This window comes from Camelus ferus, chromosome 3, assembly GCF_009834535.1.
Source record: "Camelus ferus isolate YT-003-E chromosome 3, BCGSAC_Cfer_1.0, whole genome shotgun sequence".
Taxonomy (NCBI): Eukaryota; Metazoa; Chordata; class Mammalia; order Artiodactyla; family Camelidae; genus Camelus; species Camelus ferus.
The window spans coordinates 91,356,384-91,370,691 of NC_045698.1; the positions used below are offsets into that span (position 1 = coordinate 91,356,384).

The 14,308-nt window shown below is 36.1% G+C and overlaps 1 protein-coding gene across 6 annotated transcripts in view; it reads right to left on the minus strand.

Annotated features, from left to right (window-relative positions):
• The window catches only part of MEIKIN (meiotic kinetochore factor), an 84,285-nt gene that overhangs the window by 67,260 nt on the left and 2,717 nt on the right, over positions 1-14,308 (minus strand). For 5 of the 6 annotated variants that reach the window (XR_004318706.1, XM_032476672.1, XM_032476670.1 and 2 more), the window contains exons 5-7: positions 9,573-9,662; positions 7,033-7,173; positions 6,023-6,142 (exon numbers count right to left, since the gene is read on the minus strand). Coding sequence is in view for 5 of the 6 variants with exons in the window: in XM_032476672.1 (XP_032332563.1) it covers positions 6,023-6,142; positions 7,033-7,173; positions 9,573-9,662 (351 nt within the window). In the remaining variant the exon portion in view is untranslated. The remainder of the gene's footprint in view (positions 1-6,022; positions 6,143-7,032; positions 7,174-9,572; positions 9,663-14,308) is intronic. The other variant, XM_032476669.1, reaches the window with a different exon arrangement.

The following is a 14,308-nucleotide window of genomic DNA, read 5'->3' on the forward strand; positions in this document are numbered from 1 at the left end:
AAAACCAGAAAAAGATACTACAACAAAGAAAATTACAGGCCAATATGTTTGATGAACACAGATGAAAAAATCCTAAACAAAATATTAGCAGACCAAATCCAACAATACAAAAGAAGGATCATACAGCATGATGAAGTTGGATTCATGCTAGTATCCCAAGTATGGTCCGACATTAACAAAAGGGAAGACAAAAACTTCATACTCATCTCAAGGAACTCAGAAAAAGCAATTGACAAAATTCAACATCCATTCATGATAAAAATCTCACCATGGTAGGTATAGAGTGAATGTATTTCAACATAATAAAGCCATTTATAACAAGCCCACAGCCAACATAATACTCAACAGTGAAAAGCTGAAATCTTTCCCACTAAATTCAGGAACAAGACAAGGATACTCACTCCAGTTCCACTTAACATAGTATTGGAAGTCCTAGCCACAGCAAGAAAACCAGACAAGAAATGAAAGATACTCAGGTTGGAAGGGAAAAAGTAAACTGTCACTATTTGCAGATGACATGATACTCTACATAGAGAACCCTGAAGTCTCCACACAAAAACTATGAGAACTAATAAATGAATTCAGCGAAGTACCAGGATTCAAGATTAATATACAGAAAATATTACTGTATTTTGATACACTAACAATGATATATCAGAAAGAGAAAGTAAAAATACAACCCTGTTTAAAAATCATGTCAAAAAATTCTTAGGAATACTAGGGCAGTCTACCCAGGCAAAGAGATAAAAGCAAAAATAAACAAATGGGACCTAATTAAACTTCTAAGCTTTTGCCCAGCAACGGAAAGCATAAGCAAAACAAAAAGACAACCTACAGAATGGGAGAAACTATTTGCAAAAGATGAGACTGATAAGGGCTTAATTTCTAGAATATATAAACACCTCACACAACTTAATTAAAAAAATTCAAACAACCCAATCCAAAAATGGGCAGAAGACCTAAACAAGCAATTCTCCAAGAAGATATACAAATGGCCAATAGGCACATGAAAAAATGTTCAATATTGCTAATTATCAGAGAAATACAAATCAAAACTACAAAGAGGCATTACCTCACACCAGTCAGAATGGCCATCATTTAAAAGTCCGCAAACAATAAATAATGGAGAGGGTGTGGAGAAAAGGGAATCCTCCTACACTGCTGGTGGGAATGCAGTTTGGCACAGCCACTGTGGAAAACAGTATGGAGATTCCTCAAAAGACTAGGAACAGACTTACCATATGATCCAGTAATCCCACTCCTGGGCATATATCCAGAAGGAACCCTACTTCAAAAAGACACCTGCACCCCAATGTTCACAGCAGCACTATTTACAATAGCCAAGACATGGAAACAGCCTAAATGTCCATCGACAGATGACTGGGTAAAGAAGATGTGGTGTATTTATACAATGGAATACTATTCAGCCATAAAAACTGACAACATAACGCCATTTGCAGCAACATGGGTGTCCTCGGAGAACGTCATTCTAAGAGAAGTAAGCCAGAAAGAGAAAGAAAAACACCATATCAGATCGCTCATATGTGGAATCTGAAAAAAAAAAACATAAATACAAACAGAAACAGACTCACAGACTCACAGACATAGAATACAAACTTGTGGTTGCCAAAGGGGCGGGGGGTGGGAAGGGACAGACTGGGATTTCAAAATTTGTAGATACTGACAGGCATAGGCAGAATAGATAAACAAGATTATACTGTATAGCACAGGGAAATATATGTAAGATCTTGTGGTAGCTCACAGGGAAAAAAAAATGTGACAATGAATATATGTATGTTCATGTATAGCTGAAAAATGGTGCTCTACACTGGAATTTGACACAACATTGTAAAATGACTATCATTCAATAAAAAAATGTTAAAAAAAAAAAAGAGAAAGAAAACACATAGGGACCTGTTCATTTGTGTATAAGAAATACAAGAAAGATAAACCATAAACTAAAGAGACCTGTAAGGGGTGGATAAAAAAGGGGTAGAAAGAAGAGGGGAACGGGATCGTGGTAGTAGGAAGAAAAAGGAGGAAGTAATAGTTTTCTGAGAATAATTTTTTTGTATAGCTATGACTCTTAGAACCATAGCAATGTTTGACATGTTTTCACATAGCCCCCTCTCCCTGAATAAATAAACAAAACCAAACAGGATGGGGGAACCAAAAATTGAATACTACACTAACAAAGGAATCTAACTATGTAACAATTGGATAACAACTGCAGTAAAAGGGGAAGGGAAGAAAAGAACTAGCCTACATAATTGGGAAAGAGTATGTTGATTGGATACTGTATTGCTAAAGACAAACGGAACTGCACATAAATGCTGTAGTAAATGTATTTCTCACAGGGGTCTGGATTAACAATTCTGAAACTTCTTTGTGTGTGTACTAGAATAAATAAATAAGTACATAAATAAATAAAAGTGTTGGATTTTAACCAATAAAATAAAATACCCATGACTCCATATCTATATAATTGAACAAATAAATTGCAGAAAATATATAGTTCTTTTATGACAGAATCCCAGACAATAAATGTAACAGGAAAGAGTGAAACAGAAAATCACAATTAAATGAACACCATGGTAATAACTGTTGCAGTCTGGTTCCTCTGATGACTGGTAATATCAATGAATGAAAGTGTGACGAGGAACAGGACTTACAGAGTCTCAAACTATCTTTTTCTAAATATTTATTAACTACAAATGGAAACTAGTAACTTTACAATGGAGAAAATCAGCAGATATGACCTTAATCAAGTGATGAAGTTTAACATCACCAGCAATAAGATATATGTACTTACATCAAGAACTCCTAATACAACATCATTTCTGTGGTATTCTTATCAAAAAATCACATAATCTCTTTTGAATTATGAGAAAACACTAGACAAATTCAAATTGAGGGGCATTCCAAAATAACTGATCAGTAATCTTCAAAATATCAAGATTATAAAATACAAAGAAAGACTGAGGATCTATCACAGACTGCAGTAGACTAAGGGAGAAGAGACTCTAATGCAGTGTAGGATCCTAGACAGAATCCTGAAACAGAAGAGACTCTAATGCAGTGTAGGAGCCTAGAGAGAATCCTAAAACAGAAGAAAAGACATTAGTGGAAAAAATTGGTGAAGTGTGAAGAAGGTCTGTAGTTTAGTTAAGAGTTTAACACCAATGTTAATTTCCTGATTCTCATCATTGTCATATAAGATAGTATTAGAGAAAGCAGGGTGGGAAACATATGGGAACCCTCTGTATTATTTTTGTAACTTTTCTGCAATTCTAAAATTCAAAATAAACATTAAAAAAAGTAAACCCATATGTGCTTAAGCTACCTACTATTAGCTATGTGTAGCTATGTACCTTTGGCTACATGTAGCCAAAAGTAATCCCAATCAATGAACTTAGCTTAGAAATCACTCAAAAGAAAAACTACTTTGCTTTTCCAATATACATGAAGGTTTTCCCCTGTAATATGAGGAAAAAGAATGTGAAACTCTGATGAACACAGACGCCAAAATCCTCACCAAAATATCACCAAATACAATCCAACAACACATAAAAAAGATTATACATCATGACCAAGTGGGATTCATCCCAGGGACACAAGGGTGGTTCAACATACGCAAATCAATCAATGTAACACATCACATCAAGAAGAGAAAGGACAAAAACCACATGATCATCTCAATCGATGCAGAAAAAGAATTTGATAAAATTCAACACCCATTTACGATAAAAACTCTTGCCAAAGTGGGTATAGAGGGAACATATCTCAACATAATAAAAGCTATATATGACAAACCTACAGCCAGCATAGTACTCAACAGTGAAAAACTCAAAAGCTTCCCACTAAAATCTGGGACAAGACACTATCACCACTCCTATTCAACATAGTCCTGGAAGTCCTAGCCACAGCACAGGCAAGAGAGAGAAATAAAAGGGATCCAAATTGGAAAAGAAGAGGTAAAAGTGTCATTATATGCCGATGACATGTTACTATATATAGAAAACCCTAAAAGGTCCACACAAAAACTACTAGAGCTGATTGAAGAATTCAGCAAGGTAGCAGGTTACAAAATTAACGTTCAAAAATCAGTTGCATTTCTTTACACTAACGATGAATCAACAGAAAAAGAAAGTAAAGAAACAATCCCCTTTAAAATAGCACCCAAAGTAATAAAATATCTGGGAATAAATCTAACCATGGAGGTGAAAGAATTATACACAGAAAACTATAAACCATTGATGAAGGAAATTAAAGGAGACTTTAAAAAATGGAAAGATATTCCATGCTCTTGGATTGGAAGAATCAATATTGTTAAAATGGTCACACTACCCAAGGCAATCTACAGATTTAATGCAATCCCTATCAAATTACCCAGGACATATTTCACAGAACTAGAACAAATCATAATAACATTTATAGGGAACCATCAAAGACCTAGAATTGCCAAAGCATTACTGAAGAGAAAGAAAGAGGCTGGAAGAATAACTCTCCCAGACTTCAGACAATACTATAGAGCTACAGTCATCAAGACAGCATGGTATTGGTACAAAAACAGACATATAGACCAATGGAACAGAATAGAGAGCCCAGAAATGAACCCACAAACTTTTGGTCAACTCATCTTTGACAAAGGAGGCAAGAGTATACAATGGAATAAAGACAGTCTCTTCAGCAAATGGTGTTGGGAAAACTGGACAGCAGCATGTAAAACAATGAAGCTAGAACACTCCCTTACACCATATATAAAAATCAACTCAAAATGGATCAAAGACTTAAACATAAGACAAGATACAATAAACCTCCTAGAGGAAAACATAGGCAAAACATTATCTGACATACATCTCAAAAATTTTCTCCTAGTAGAAATAAAAGCAAGAATAAACAAACGGGACCTAATGAAACTTACAAGCTTCTGCACAGCAAAGGAGACCATAAGTAAAACAAAAAGACAACCTACGGAATGGGAGAAAATTTTTGCAAATGAAACCGACGAAGGCTTGATCTCCAGAATATATAAACAGCTCATACGACTCAATAAGAAAAAAATAAACAACCCAATCCAAAAATGGGCAGAGGACCTAAACAAGCAATTCTCCAAGGAAGACATACAAATGATCAAAAAGCACATGAAAAAATGCTCAATATCACTAATTATCAGAGAAATGCAAATCAAAACTACAATGAGGTATCACCTCACACGAGTCAGAAGGGCCAGCATTCAAAAATCCACAAATGACAAATGCTGGAGAGGCTGTGGAGAATAGGGGAACCCTCCTACACTGCTGGTGGGAATGCAGTTTGGTGCAGCCACTGTGGAAAACAGTGTGGAGATTCCTCAAAAGACTAGGAATAGACTTATCGTATGACCCAGGAATCCCACTCCTGGGCTTATATCCAGAAGGAACCCTACTTCAGGATGACACCTGCACCCCAATGTTCACAGCAGCACTATTTACAATAGCCAAGACATGGAAACAGCCTAAATGTCCATCGACAGATGACTGGATAAAGAAGAGGTGGTATATTTATACAATGGAATACTACTCAGCCATAAAAACCGACAACATAACACCATTTGCAGCAACATGGATGCTCCTGGAGAATGTCATTCTAAGTGAAGTAAGCCAGAAGAAGAAAGAAAAATACCGTATGATATCGCTCATATGTGGAATCTAAAAAACAAAAACAAACAAACAAAAAACAAAGCGTAAATACAGGACAGAAATAGACTCATAGACATAGAATACAGACTTGTGGTTGCCAGGGGGGCGGAGGATGGGAAGGGATAGACTGGGATTTCAAAATTGTAGAACAGATAAACAAGATTATACTGTATAGCACAGGGAATCACAGAGGAAAAAATGTGACAATGAGTGTGTATATGTCCATGTATCACTGAAAAATTGTGCTGAACACTAGAATCTGACACAACATTGTAAAATGATTATAAATCAATAAAAAATGTCTTAAAAAAACATTAAAAAGAAAAGAATGTGAAACTTACCTAAAATTGCAGAGAGGTCTGGAAACTGTGGTGCCTTCTCTATTGCTACTGCTTTACTGGTATCCAAAAGAGTGGAATTCTTACATAGCAGGTTTTCTTCCAACTTGGGATACTCCCTATCTAAAGAAACAGTAAGAAGTGGCACAAAACTTTGAGTAAGAGCACACAAGTGGCAGGTTACCTTTTTCTCCCTAACTTAGGTCCCCAGTCCATACCATGCTACGGTAATTGAAAGTTTTGGATGCGACAGAGAAAAAAGACAAGCCTTGATGGCGTCAAGGTAGTAAACAATCTTTGGGCTATTGCAGTGCTCCACCTGCTTTCTTTCACATATTTTTGCCTTATAAAGATTATTGATCTAAGACAGTAATGCAAAGTGTGTGTGAGGGATGAAGAAAAAGTGTAGAGTTTTTGTTAATTTGTTATCAGCTTAAAACAGATTGTTAAAACTATGTTTGATTTAAGTCCATGGTAACCACACACACAAAAGTACCTATAGAAAATACACATAAGAATAGAAAGGAATCAAAGCATATCAGCATAAAAAAGTCAATGAAAGACAAAGGAACATAGCAAGACAGGAAAGAGGGGCAAAAAGAACTACAAAAACAGAAAACAATGAACAAAATTGTAAGTCCTTCTCTACTATTAATTACTGTAAATATAAATGGCGTAAACCAGATCAAATGACACAGAGTGGCTAAGACAGCATACATGGGAGCTGCCTCTCATATTTTATGTATAAGCTTTATGTATAAGCTTTAAAACTGACATCAAGGAATAGCAGTTTGTTATTTAGTGATATGATAGTTAATGGGACATAGGTGTAACTGAGCTTGTGATCTGTAGTCCTATGTGGCTGACTATGGAACACAATGGATAGTGGGCAGAAGAAAGTATGGTGAGGAAGACAAGTACGCCTTCTCAAAAGGAACATTATTCATTGCAGGATTTGTGGACGAGGAACAATTTCTATACTGAACAACTTAAGATTGAAATTATTTTCTCACCTAAACAATAATCTGATCTTCTGAAGATTTCAGGTGATGGGAGGCTACATAAACTCTCTTCAAAACTCTTGTTTTCTGTATAAGAGTCTGTGATTGAATAACTTAGAAGAGAGCTAGAAATATCATGCTGCAAACTTAGTCCTGCAGAATAAGCAAACACATAAAAAGGGTAAAATGTTTTAATAGTAACCGATTCAAAATCCTAAGAATTCAAATTTGTAGAAATGTATATGCAGTTGTATACTAAGAATGTACAATTAAACATACAACTAAAAAAGCATACTATGGTACACAACTTTAATTTCAATTTTAGAAAATAATTATGTTTTTGATGTGGAAAAAATGCATTATAAACCTTTTCTATTTCAAAGTTTTGTAATTTATTCCTTTCCTACTTTGGTTCAGTTGTAATTCTTCACTCAAAAATTCAAGTTTTATATAAAAGTAACCCATTGGTTGTAAGCTAACTAGCTGAGGAGAAGAAAGTGATTTCAGTTACTCCATTTAAAAACTATGAGCCTAAACATAAACTCAAAGGAACACACATCAGAGGAACTGAACAGAGAACTCAGGAATAGACTCACATACATGTGCAACTGATTTTTGACCAAGAAGCAAAGGCACTTCAGTGGAGAGAGGACACTCTTTTAAACAAATTATGCTTGAAAAACTGGATATCCATATGCAAAAGCAAAACAAAACCAAAAACAAAGCATACAAAAAAATTAACTCTAAATGCCTCATAATTCTTAGCATAAATCCTAAAACAACTTCTAGGAAAAAACAGAGGAGAAAATCTTCATGACACTGAGTTAGGCAAAGATTTCTTTGCTATAACAGTAAAAGGATGATTCATAAAATAGTAACAATGATAAATTAGACTTCATCAAATTTTAAAACTTCTATTCAAAAGAGACAGTTAAGGTGAGAAGACAAGCCATAGATTAGGAGAAAACATTTGTAAATGGACTGGAATTCAAAATATAAAGAACTCTTAAAACTCAGTAATAAGAAAACAAATATCTCAATCAGAAATGGGGGAAAATATCTGAACAGAAAATCTCCCAGACTTAGAGGTTTTTAAAGTCATCCCTGTGAGAGTAAACTAGATGAAAAACTTCCTAATAAATGACAGGGATAGAACTTAGTACTTAAAGTTAAGAACCAGAAAGTTTAGTAAGAAAAGGGAAGACATACTCTGCTGTAATCAGTCAACATTTATCAAGTATTTTCAACAGGGCAAAACAGAGATCAGCACTAATAGAAACTGGTGGGGTGGGGTATAAAGAATGAAAGAGAGCATTGCTCTGAAAACCCATTATCTCCCAACCTGGAGTTAGCTGACTTATACCTATCTCTGCTCACTTATTACCTACCGGAGACAACTAACTCTTCGTCCTTCCTGTTTTGACCTCGTTACACCATTCTCTTCCACTCCAAGCCCCTCCTTAAAGTTGATAGTTGTTTTCTACCTGGCCACCTCCTCCAGCCACCACTGCAACACTTAAGTTGACTGGCCCAATCCTTCCTTCATCCTTCACCTCCTCAGACATCACAGGTAGGTTATTCCCTCCGAGTATCTTTTACTTCCCCTATTTTAACTGCCCTAGATTGCCCTTCCCTATCCTTGCTACTTTTACTTTCTCATTCTATCTTCAACCTTCTCACCCAGGTGTTGTTATACCTCTCTTGTGTTCCATCTCTCAAAATTCCATGAATATCACGCCCAAGAGAGCTATCCCTTCCACAAAAACCCAGAACTCAAGCCAGGCTCAGAAATTAGGAAAGCCCTGTGCTCACAATCTGAGTAGCTGGGTAGAGAAAAGAATAAACAAATGTTCATGACTGTATCAGTAAAAGGTTGTTCCTCGTGTCACAAGTTAGAAATAAAAATGAATTTAAATTACATTTATATCAATTTATACCATACATTTTAAAAAGTCAAACAGTTCTACAAGGCTTTTATCAAAAACTGCAACCTCTCATAGCTCCCCACTGTAATTTCCTATTCTCTAGAGATACCTATTTTCAACTCTATTAACTCTACTGTTTCATTTAATGTCTATCTTTATATTTATAAATTAACTGTATTCAATGATTTTATTACTATGGTTGCTCAAATATTTTTACAGCTGAGCCATGTACTAGGAGCCATATTATCTATATCATCATTTTGCTACAGGTTTTTGTTTTTCCCCTGAGTTATTGATTATTTGATTTTAAAATTAGTTTTCTAATATCCATTTCATCCCAACTTCTTACAGAAGTAGAAATTTCCTCGCAATACTTAAAAAAAATTGCCAGAGCATCTATCACTTCCTTTCTTTTTCTTTCTTTCCTTCCTCCCTGCCTTCCTATCTTTTTCTCCTTCTTTCTTTCCTCCTTCTTCCCCTCCCTGCCCCCCACCTTTTTAAAGTATTCCTATTGGAGAGCTCAATACACTTGCTCAAATTTGGACTGGTTGTTGTCCTCTAGACTGCTGCACAGATGTATTTCTGGGATTTCTCTTTACCATTATCTTAAGAAATTCTTTCACATACTTCCTGTATTAGAACCTTTGATTTCTGGATCCCATGATTTCTTCTTTACTGATTTATTCTCTAGTTTTGTTGGAGTATCTTCTTCATTTCCTGAGAAAAGATGCACAGAAGACCTGTCTAAAAATTTCTTTATACTATCTTCACATTTGAGTGATTGTGTAGCTGGGTACAGAATTCTTGACCAGAATATTAAAAAGAGTGATTGTATTTTTTGGTGCTTGACAGATTTAAACCTCACTGCTCCGTCTTCCCCTTCTGCCCCACATCTGGGCAAGCTGATAAGCCCTGGTGCCCCATCTTTTGGCAATGCCGGCAGGCAAGTTAAAACCATGCATGGAAAGCCTCATCCCAGCCCTACCCTCTAACCACCTAAAAACCCCAAACCAGTCTCCTTTCCGTACTCTCTGAAGCCATTCTCAGTCCTTCTCAGGAGACACCCTCCTCTCCAGAAGGCCTCATTATATCAGTAGTAAACCTTTCAATAGACTCTTGGTATGTTGGTGGCATCATTAATCTTGAAATTTCAGGCAAATTTTGGGTGAAGATCTATCCTATGTCTGCAAAATCAATTCCCTTCAGAAAAAGAAATGCATTTTCCCACCATGTTTTAGCTTCTGGAGTTGCTCTTGAGAAGTTCAATGCTATTCATATTCTTGATTGCTTATCTGCAATCAGTATTTTGTTTTCTCTGGAAGACTCAAGGATTTCTCTATCCCGAGGATTTTTAAATTACATAATGTTGTGCCTTGGTGTGGATCTTTTTCATTCACCGTGATGGGCAGCTGGTGGTTTAATAATTTCCTTTCTATCTACCTTGTAATGTCTGGAACTACTATTTTTCAGATGTTAGAATGCCTGGACTCATCTTCCAATTATTTTTCTTTTTGAAATAGCAGCTTTATTGAAATAAAATTCATATTACATAAAACCCAGCCTTTTAAAGTACACAATTCAGTGGTTTTTGGTATACTCACAGAGTTGTGTCACCACAATTTCTACCATTTACCTTCTCTTTGATATCTGTTCAACTTTTGGAGTATTTCCTTAAAATCACTACCCAACCCCTTGTAGAATTTTTATTTCTGATTTCATATTTTTACTTTTTAAGAATCCTTTTTGTTCTATGAGTGTTCCTTTTTAGAGCTGCCTGCACTTGTTTCATGGACATTTTTTTCAATATCCTGAAGATAATAATGAAAATACGACCTTTAAAAGTTTCTTTTCTATGCATTGTCTGTGTCCTTCAAGTTTCTTTTTATTTGGTATCTATCTTTTTTTAAAATGTTTTTTAAAAATGACTAGTAATTCTTGAATGCTCAAGAATGAGGCACTAAAACAGCAATTGGAAACTCAGGATTCATGAGTGGGATTTAGGAAGTAGTGGGCTTTACTGAAGGGTATTTGGACAGGGACCAGATCATGACTGCCAGAATACAGGTCTTCTCCTGGGCAAAGAAGTTTCCAAAAGAGGAATCTTACAGTCTCTTAGTTGAGGTGTACTTTCCCAAATTGTGGTAAGGAGTCTGGGTTTCACCACAAAGTATACAGACTTTACTTAATTCCCTTCCTTCCTCCTTCCACACCTCACGGCTAGATTTCAATATAGCACCCTTAGCAGTAGCTAGCATCCCTGAGTTCAGACCCTCTTCTTCAACATCTCTGGACTGCCAGGGTGGGAAAAAGAGTAGCCATCTGGTCACAGTGTCGGGGAAGAAATCAAACTGTCTTAACTGCTACTTTTAAAGATTTCCAAAAATCCTATTTTCAACATTATCTATATCTTTTTTTCAGGAATACACGATGCCTCTAATTCCTGAACCTACAGCCTTTGTCAGTTTGCTTCATGGTTTGACATCACTCTTAGGTACCTAGATTTCAGTGCCCCCCCACTTTTTTTGGTCTGTTTGATCTGTTAGGCCTATTATAATTTATTCATCTACCTTCCAGATTCCAAACTCTTGTTGATTATCTCTTGCCAAGTAAAATCTCTTCTCTCCCCTTTCCTCCACCTTTTGGTTTCATGCCTTTTTTATGCCTTTAATGGTATTTTAGTGAGATTTCAGAACAGAGAAGTAAATGTATATGTTTAATCCTCAACATTAAACAGGAAATCCTGAGTTAATTTTCATCATGCTGCAAAATCACTAGATTCTAAGATAAAATTAAAACAATTAATTACATGTTAAATAGAATTCTATAGGCTACTCAAAATCTAACCACTTACATTTTATTATGGGAAAAAGTATTCTAGGTCTCAAATATCAATTGACAAATGAACTTAGAACACAACCAGTTTGTAAATTAGAGACAGTCTATTTTCTATTTCCTCGTTCTTTTCGCACATAAACTTGATAAAGGTAGTAACCAAGAACATTTATCATATGTTTAAACTATAATTTTAGAAAATACTGATGATGGTTAAATTATCTATTTCCTCTAAAGAGAGTAGAAAACTCATTCAGCAAGCATTTCAAACTATATTATGTCCCAAGCATGGGATAGGAAGATAAAAGTTACTGCTTATTTTCAATGGCTTTAAAGCCTAGAAGAACAAAAATGGTTATAGTTGTTTTGATTCCTATAACGGAAGTATACAAAGAGTGCCAGAAAATTACCAGGATAGAACAACTCATCTAGAAAGGGAGAAGTGCGATCAGGAGAGGCTTCCCATTAGAGCTGACACCTGAATCTATTTTTGAAGAACAAGCAGAAGTTACTAGATAAAGAAGGGAGAAGAAGGAAAGAAAAACCTCTGTTGAGCACCTCCTATGTTCCTCTGCTCTGTATTTTAAGAAAATTCCTCTATTCTATTTTCTAGCTAGTTAATTTGATTTTCAGCTAAATGCATCCCAATATTAGGCTCATTCCCTGAGTTTTTAAATTTGACGATATTTTAAACTTCCAGGGACTATAATTTTTTTCTAGAAGCCCATTATATTATGGATTCAATGGCCTTTTATCTCTAGAGAGATATTTACTTGTCTCTACAGTGATCTTTAAAGTTTTCTACCATTTCTTCGGGTACTAATTTCTCTGTCTGTCACATTTGTGGTCTCTCTTCCATAGCACTAAATTTCTTCAAAGGTTTCCTGTTTCTGAATATCTGTTCGTATCTCCATTTGATAATCTGTTTGTATGGCAGTGAGTATAAATTCTGAAACAATAGCCTGCCTCTGGAGATTTTAGAATAGTGATGAGACATTCTGAGAACTTATGCTTTGGGTGGGGATGCCATCCTGTATTTTCTGGGTATTTCAGGTTACGTGGGAGCACTGCCCTAATTGTTTAGCAAGTATCCACATTGGAAGTCTCCTGTATCAGAATTCTTACTTCAGAGAGCCATAATTTATCTTTTTTCTGGGGCTTAGAAGCATAAGCATAATGTACATCTTTTACTTTTTCACCCCTGTGCCATCCTTGTGGCAATGTGGAGTTACTTCAGACTCTCCTCTGCCTCTCATTCCAGCTCCAGCACTGACCCTTAGGAACAAGCCCCTTAGTTCACTTTGCTTGGGAGTAATTCCCACGGTTTTATCTTGGCAATAGGCACTGGTAGCTGCCAGTGTTTGCAATATAAGAAAGGGAAAGAAGGGGGCCAAGTCATGTAGTGCCAGAATACAGTGCTTAATCCATCACCTTGACAATTCCTTCAGGGTCCCCTCTATTATAGTGTTTTGCATTTATTGATCAAGCATTTTGAGTTAAGTATTATCTCCAGAGCTATTCTTATCTCTGCAGTGCTTTTTCTCTGCTCTTCATATATTCATTATTCTGATCTCATTTGCTTTTAAGAATTCCTCAGTATTTCTGGTGTGTTGATGGTATCCTTTCTTGTTTTTTAAAGTAAATTCAATTACACCAATATGTAGATGGCTCACAAATTTCTATCAGCAGCCCTCCATATCCAACTGCCTATTTGACACTGCTACTTAGTCATCTTAAAGGCATCCATAATTTATTAAAAAGATAATTTATGATCTTTCCCTCAAACAAGATTTTTTTCAGTGAATGGCACCATCTTATACCCAGTTATGCAAGCCAGAAACAGGGGTCATCTTTGATACCTCTATCTTCTTCACCCCTCATTTGCCAAATTCTGTCTATTTCACTTCCTACAACAGCCATAAGATACGCCCACTTCTTTCCATTTCCAATATCATCCCTTAGTACAAAGTGCCATCATTCTTCCCTTAAACTACTGCAGTAGCCTCCGAACTCTAATTGCTTCCACTCCTCCTTCTATCCGTACTACAGCTAACGTGATCATATCATTCCCTATTTGAATGACTTCAGAGGCTTTCTGCTGCTCCAGAGATAAACACCAGTATCTCTGACCTAGCCTACAAGGCTTTGCAAGGCCTGTTGTCTGGCCAACCTTGTCTTATTATCACATCTCCTCCTCCTCGCTCTACTTCAGCCATGTTGGCCTTCTTTCAGTTCACTGAACACACAATGCTCAGTCCCATGTTGGGGTCTTTGCACATTCAGTTCCCTCTGCCTGGATTGCTCTTTATTCATCTCTTTGCATATGCATAGTTAATTTCTACTTTTTTTCAGATCTCAAAGAAATTGGCATTCCTCCATGGAAGCCTTCCCAAATCTCTCCAACTAAATTCAGTTACACCCAAGTCAACCTCTCTTTCAGAGCACTTATCACAATTATAATTTACTGGTGTGTGCCTGAAAGCTTTAGGAATGAAGTCCAGAGCACAAGCAGAAGGGTTCAGCTTGCACCA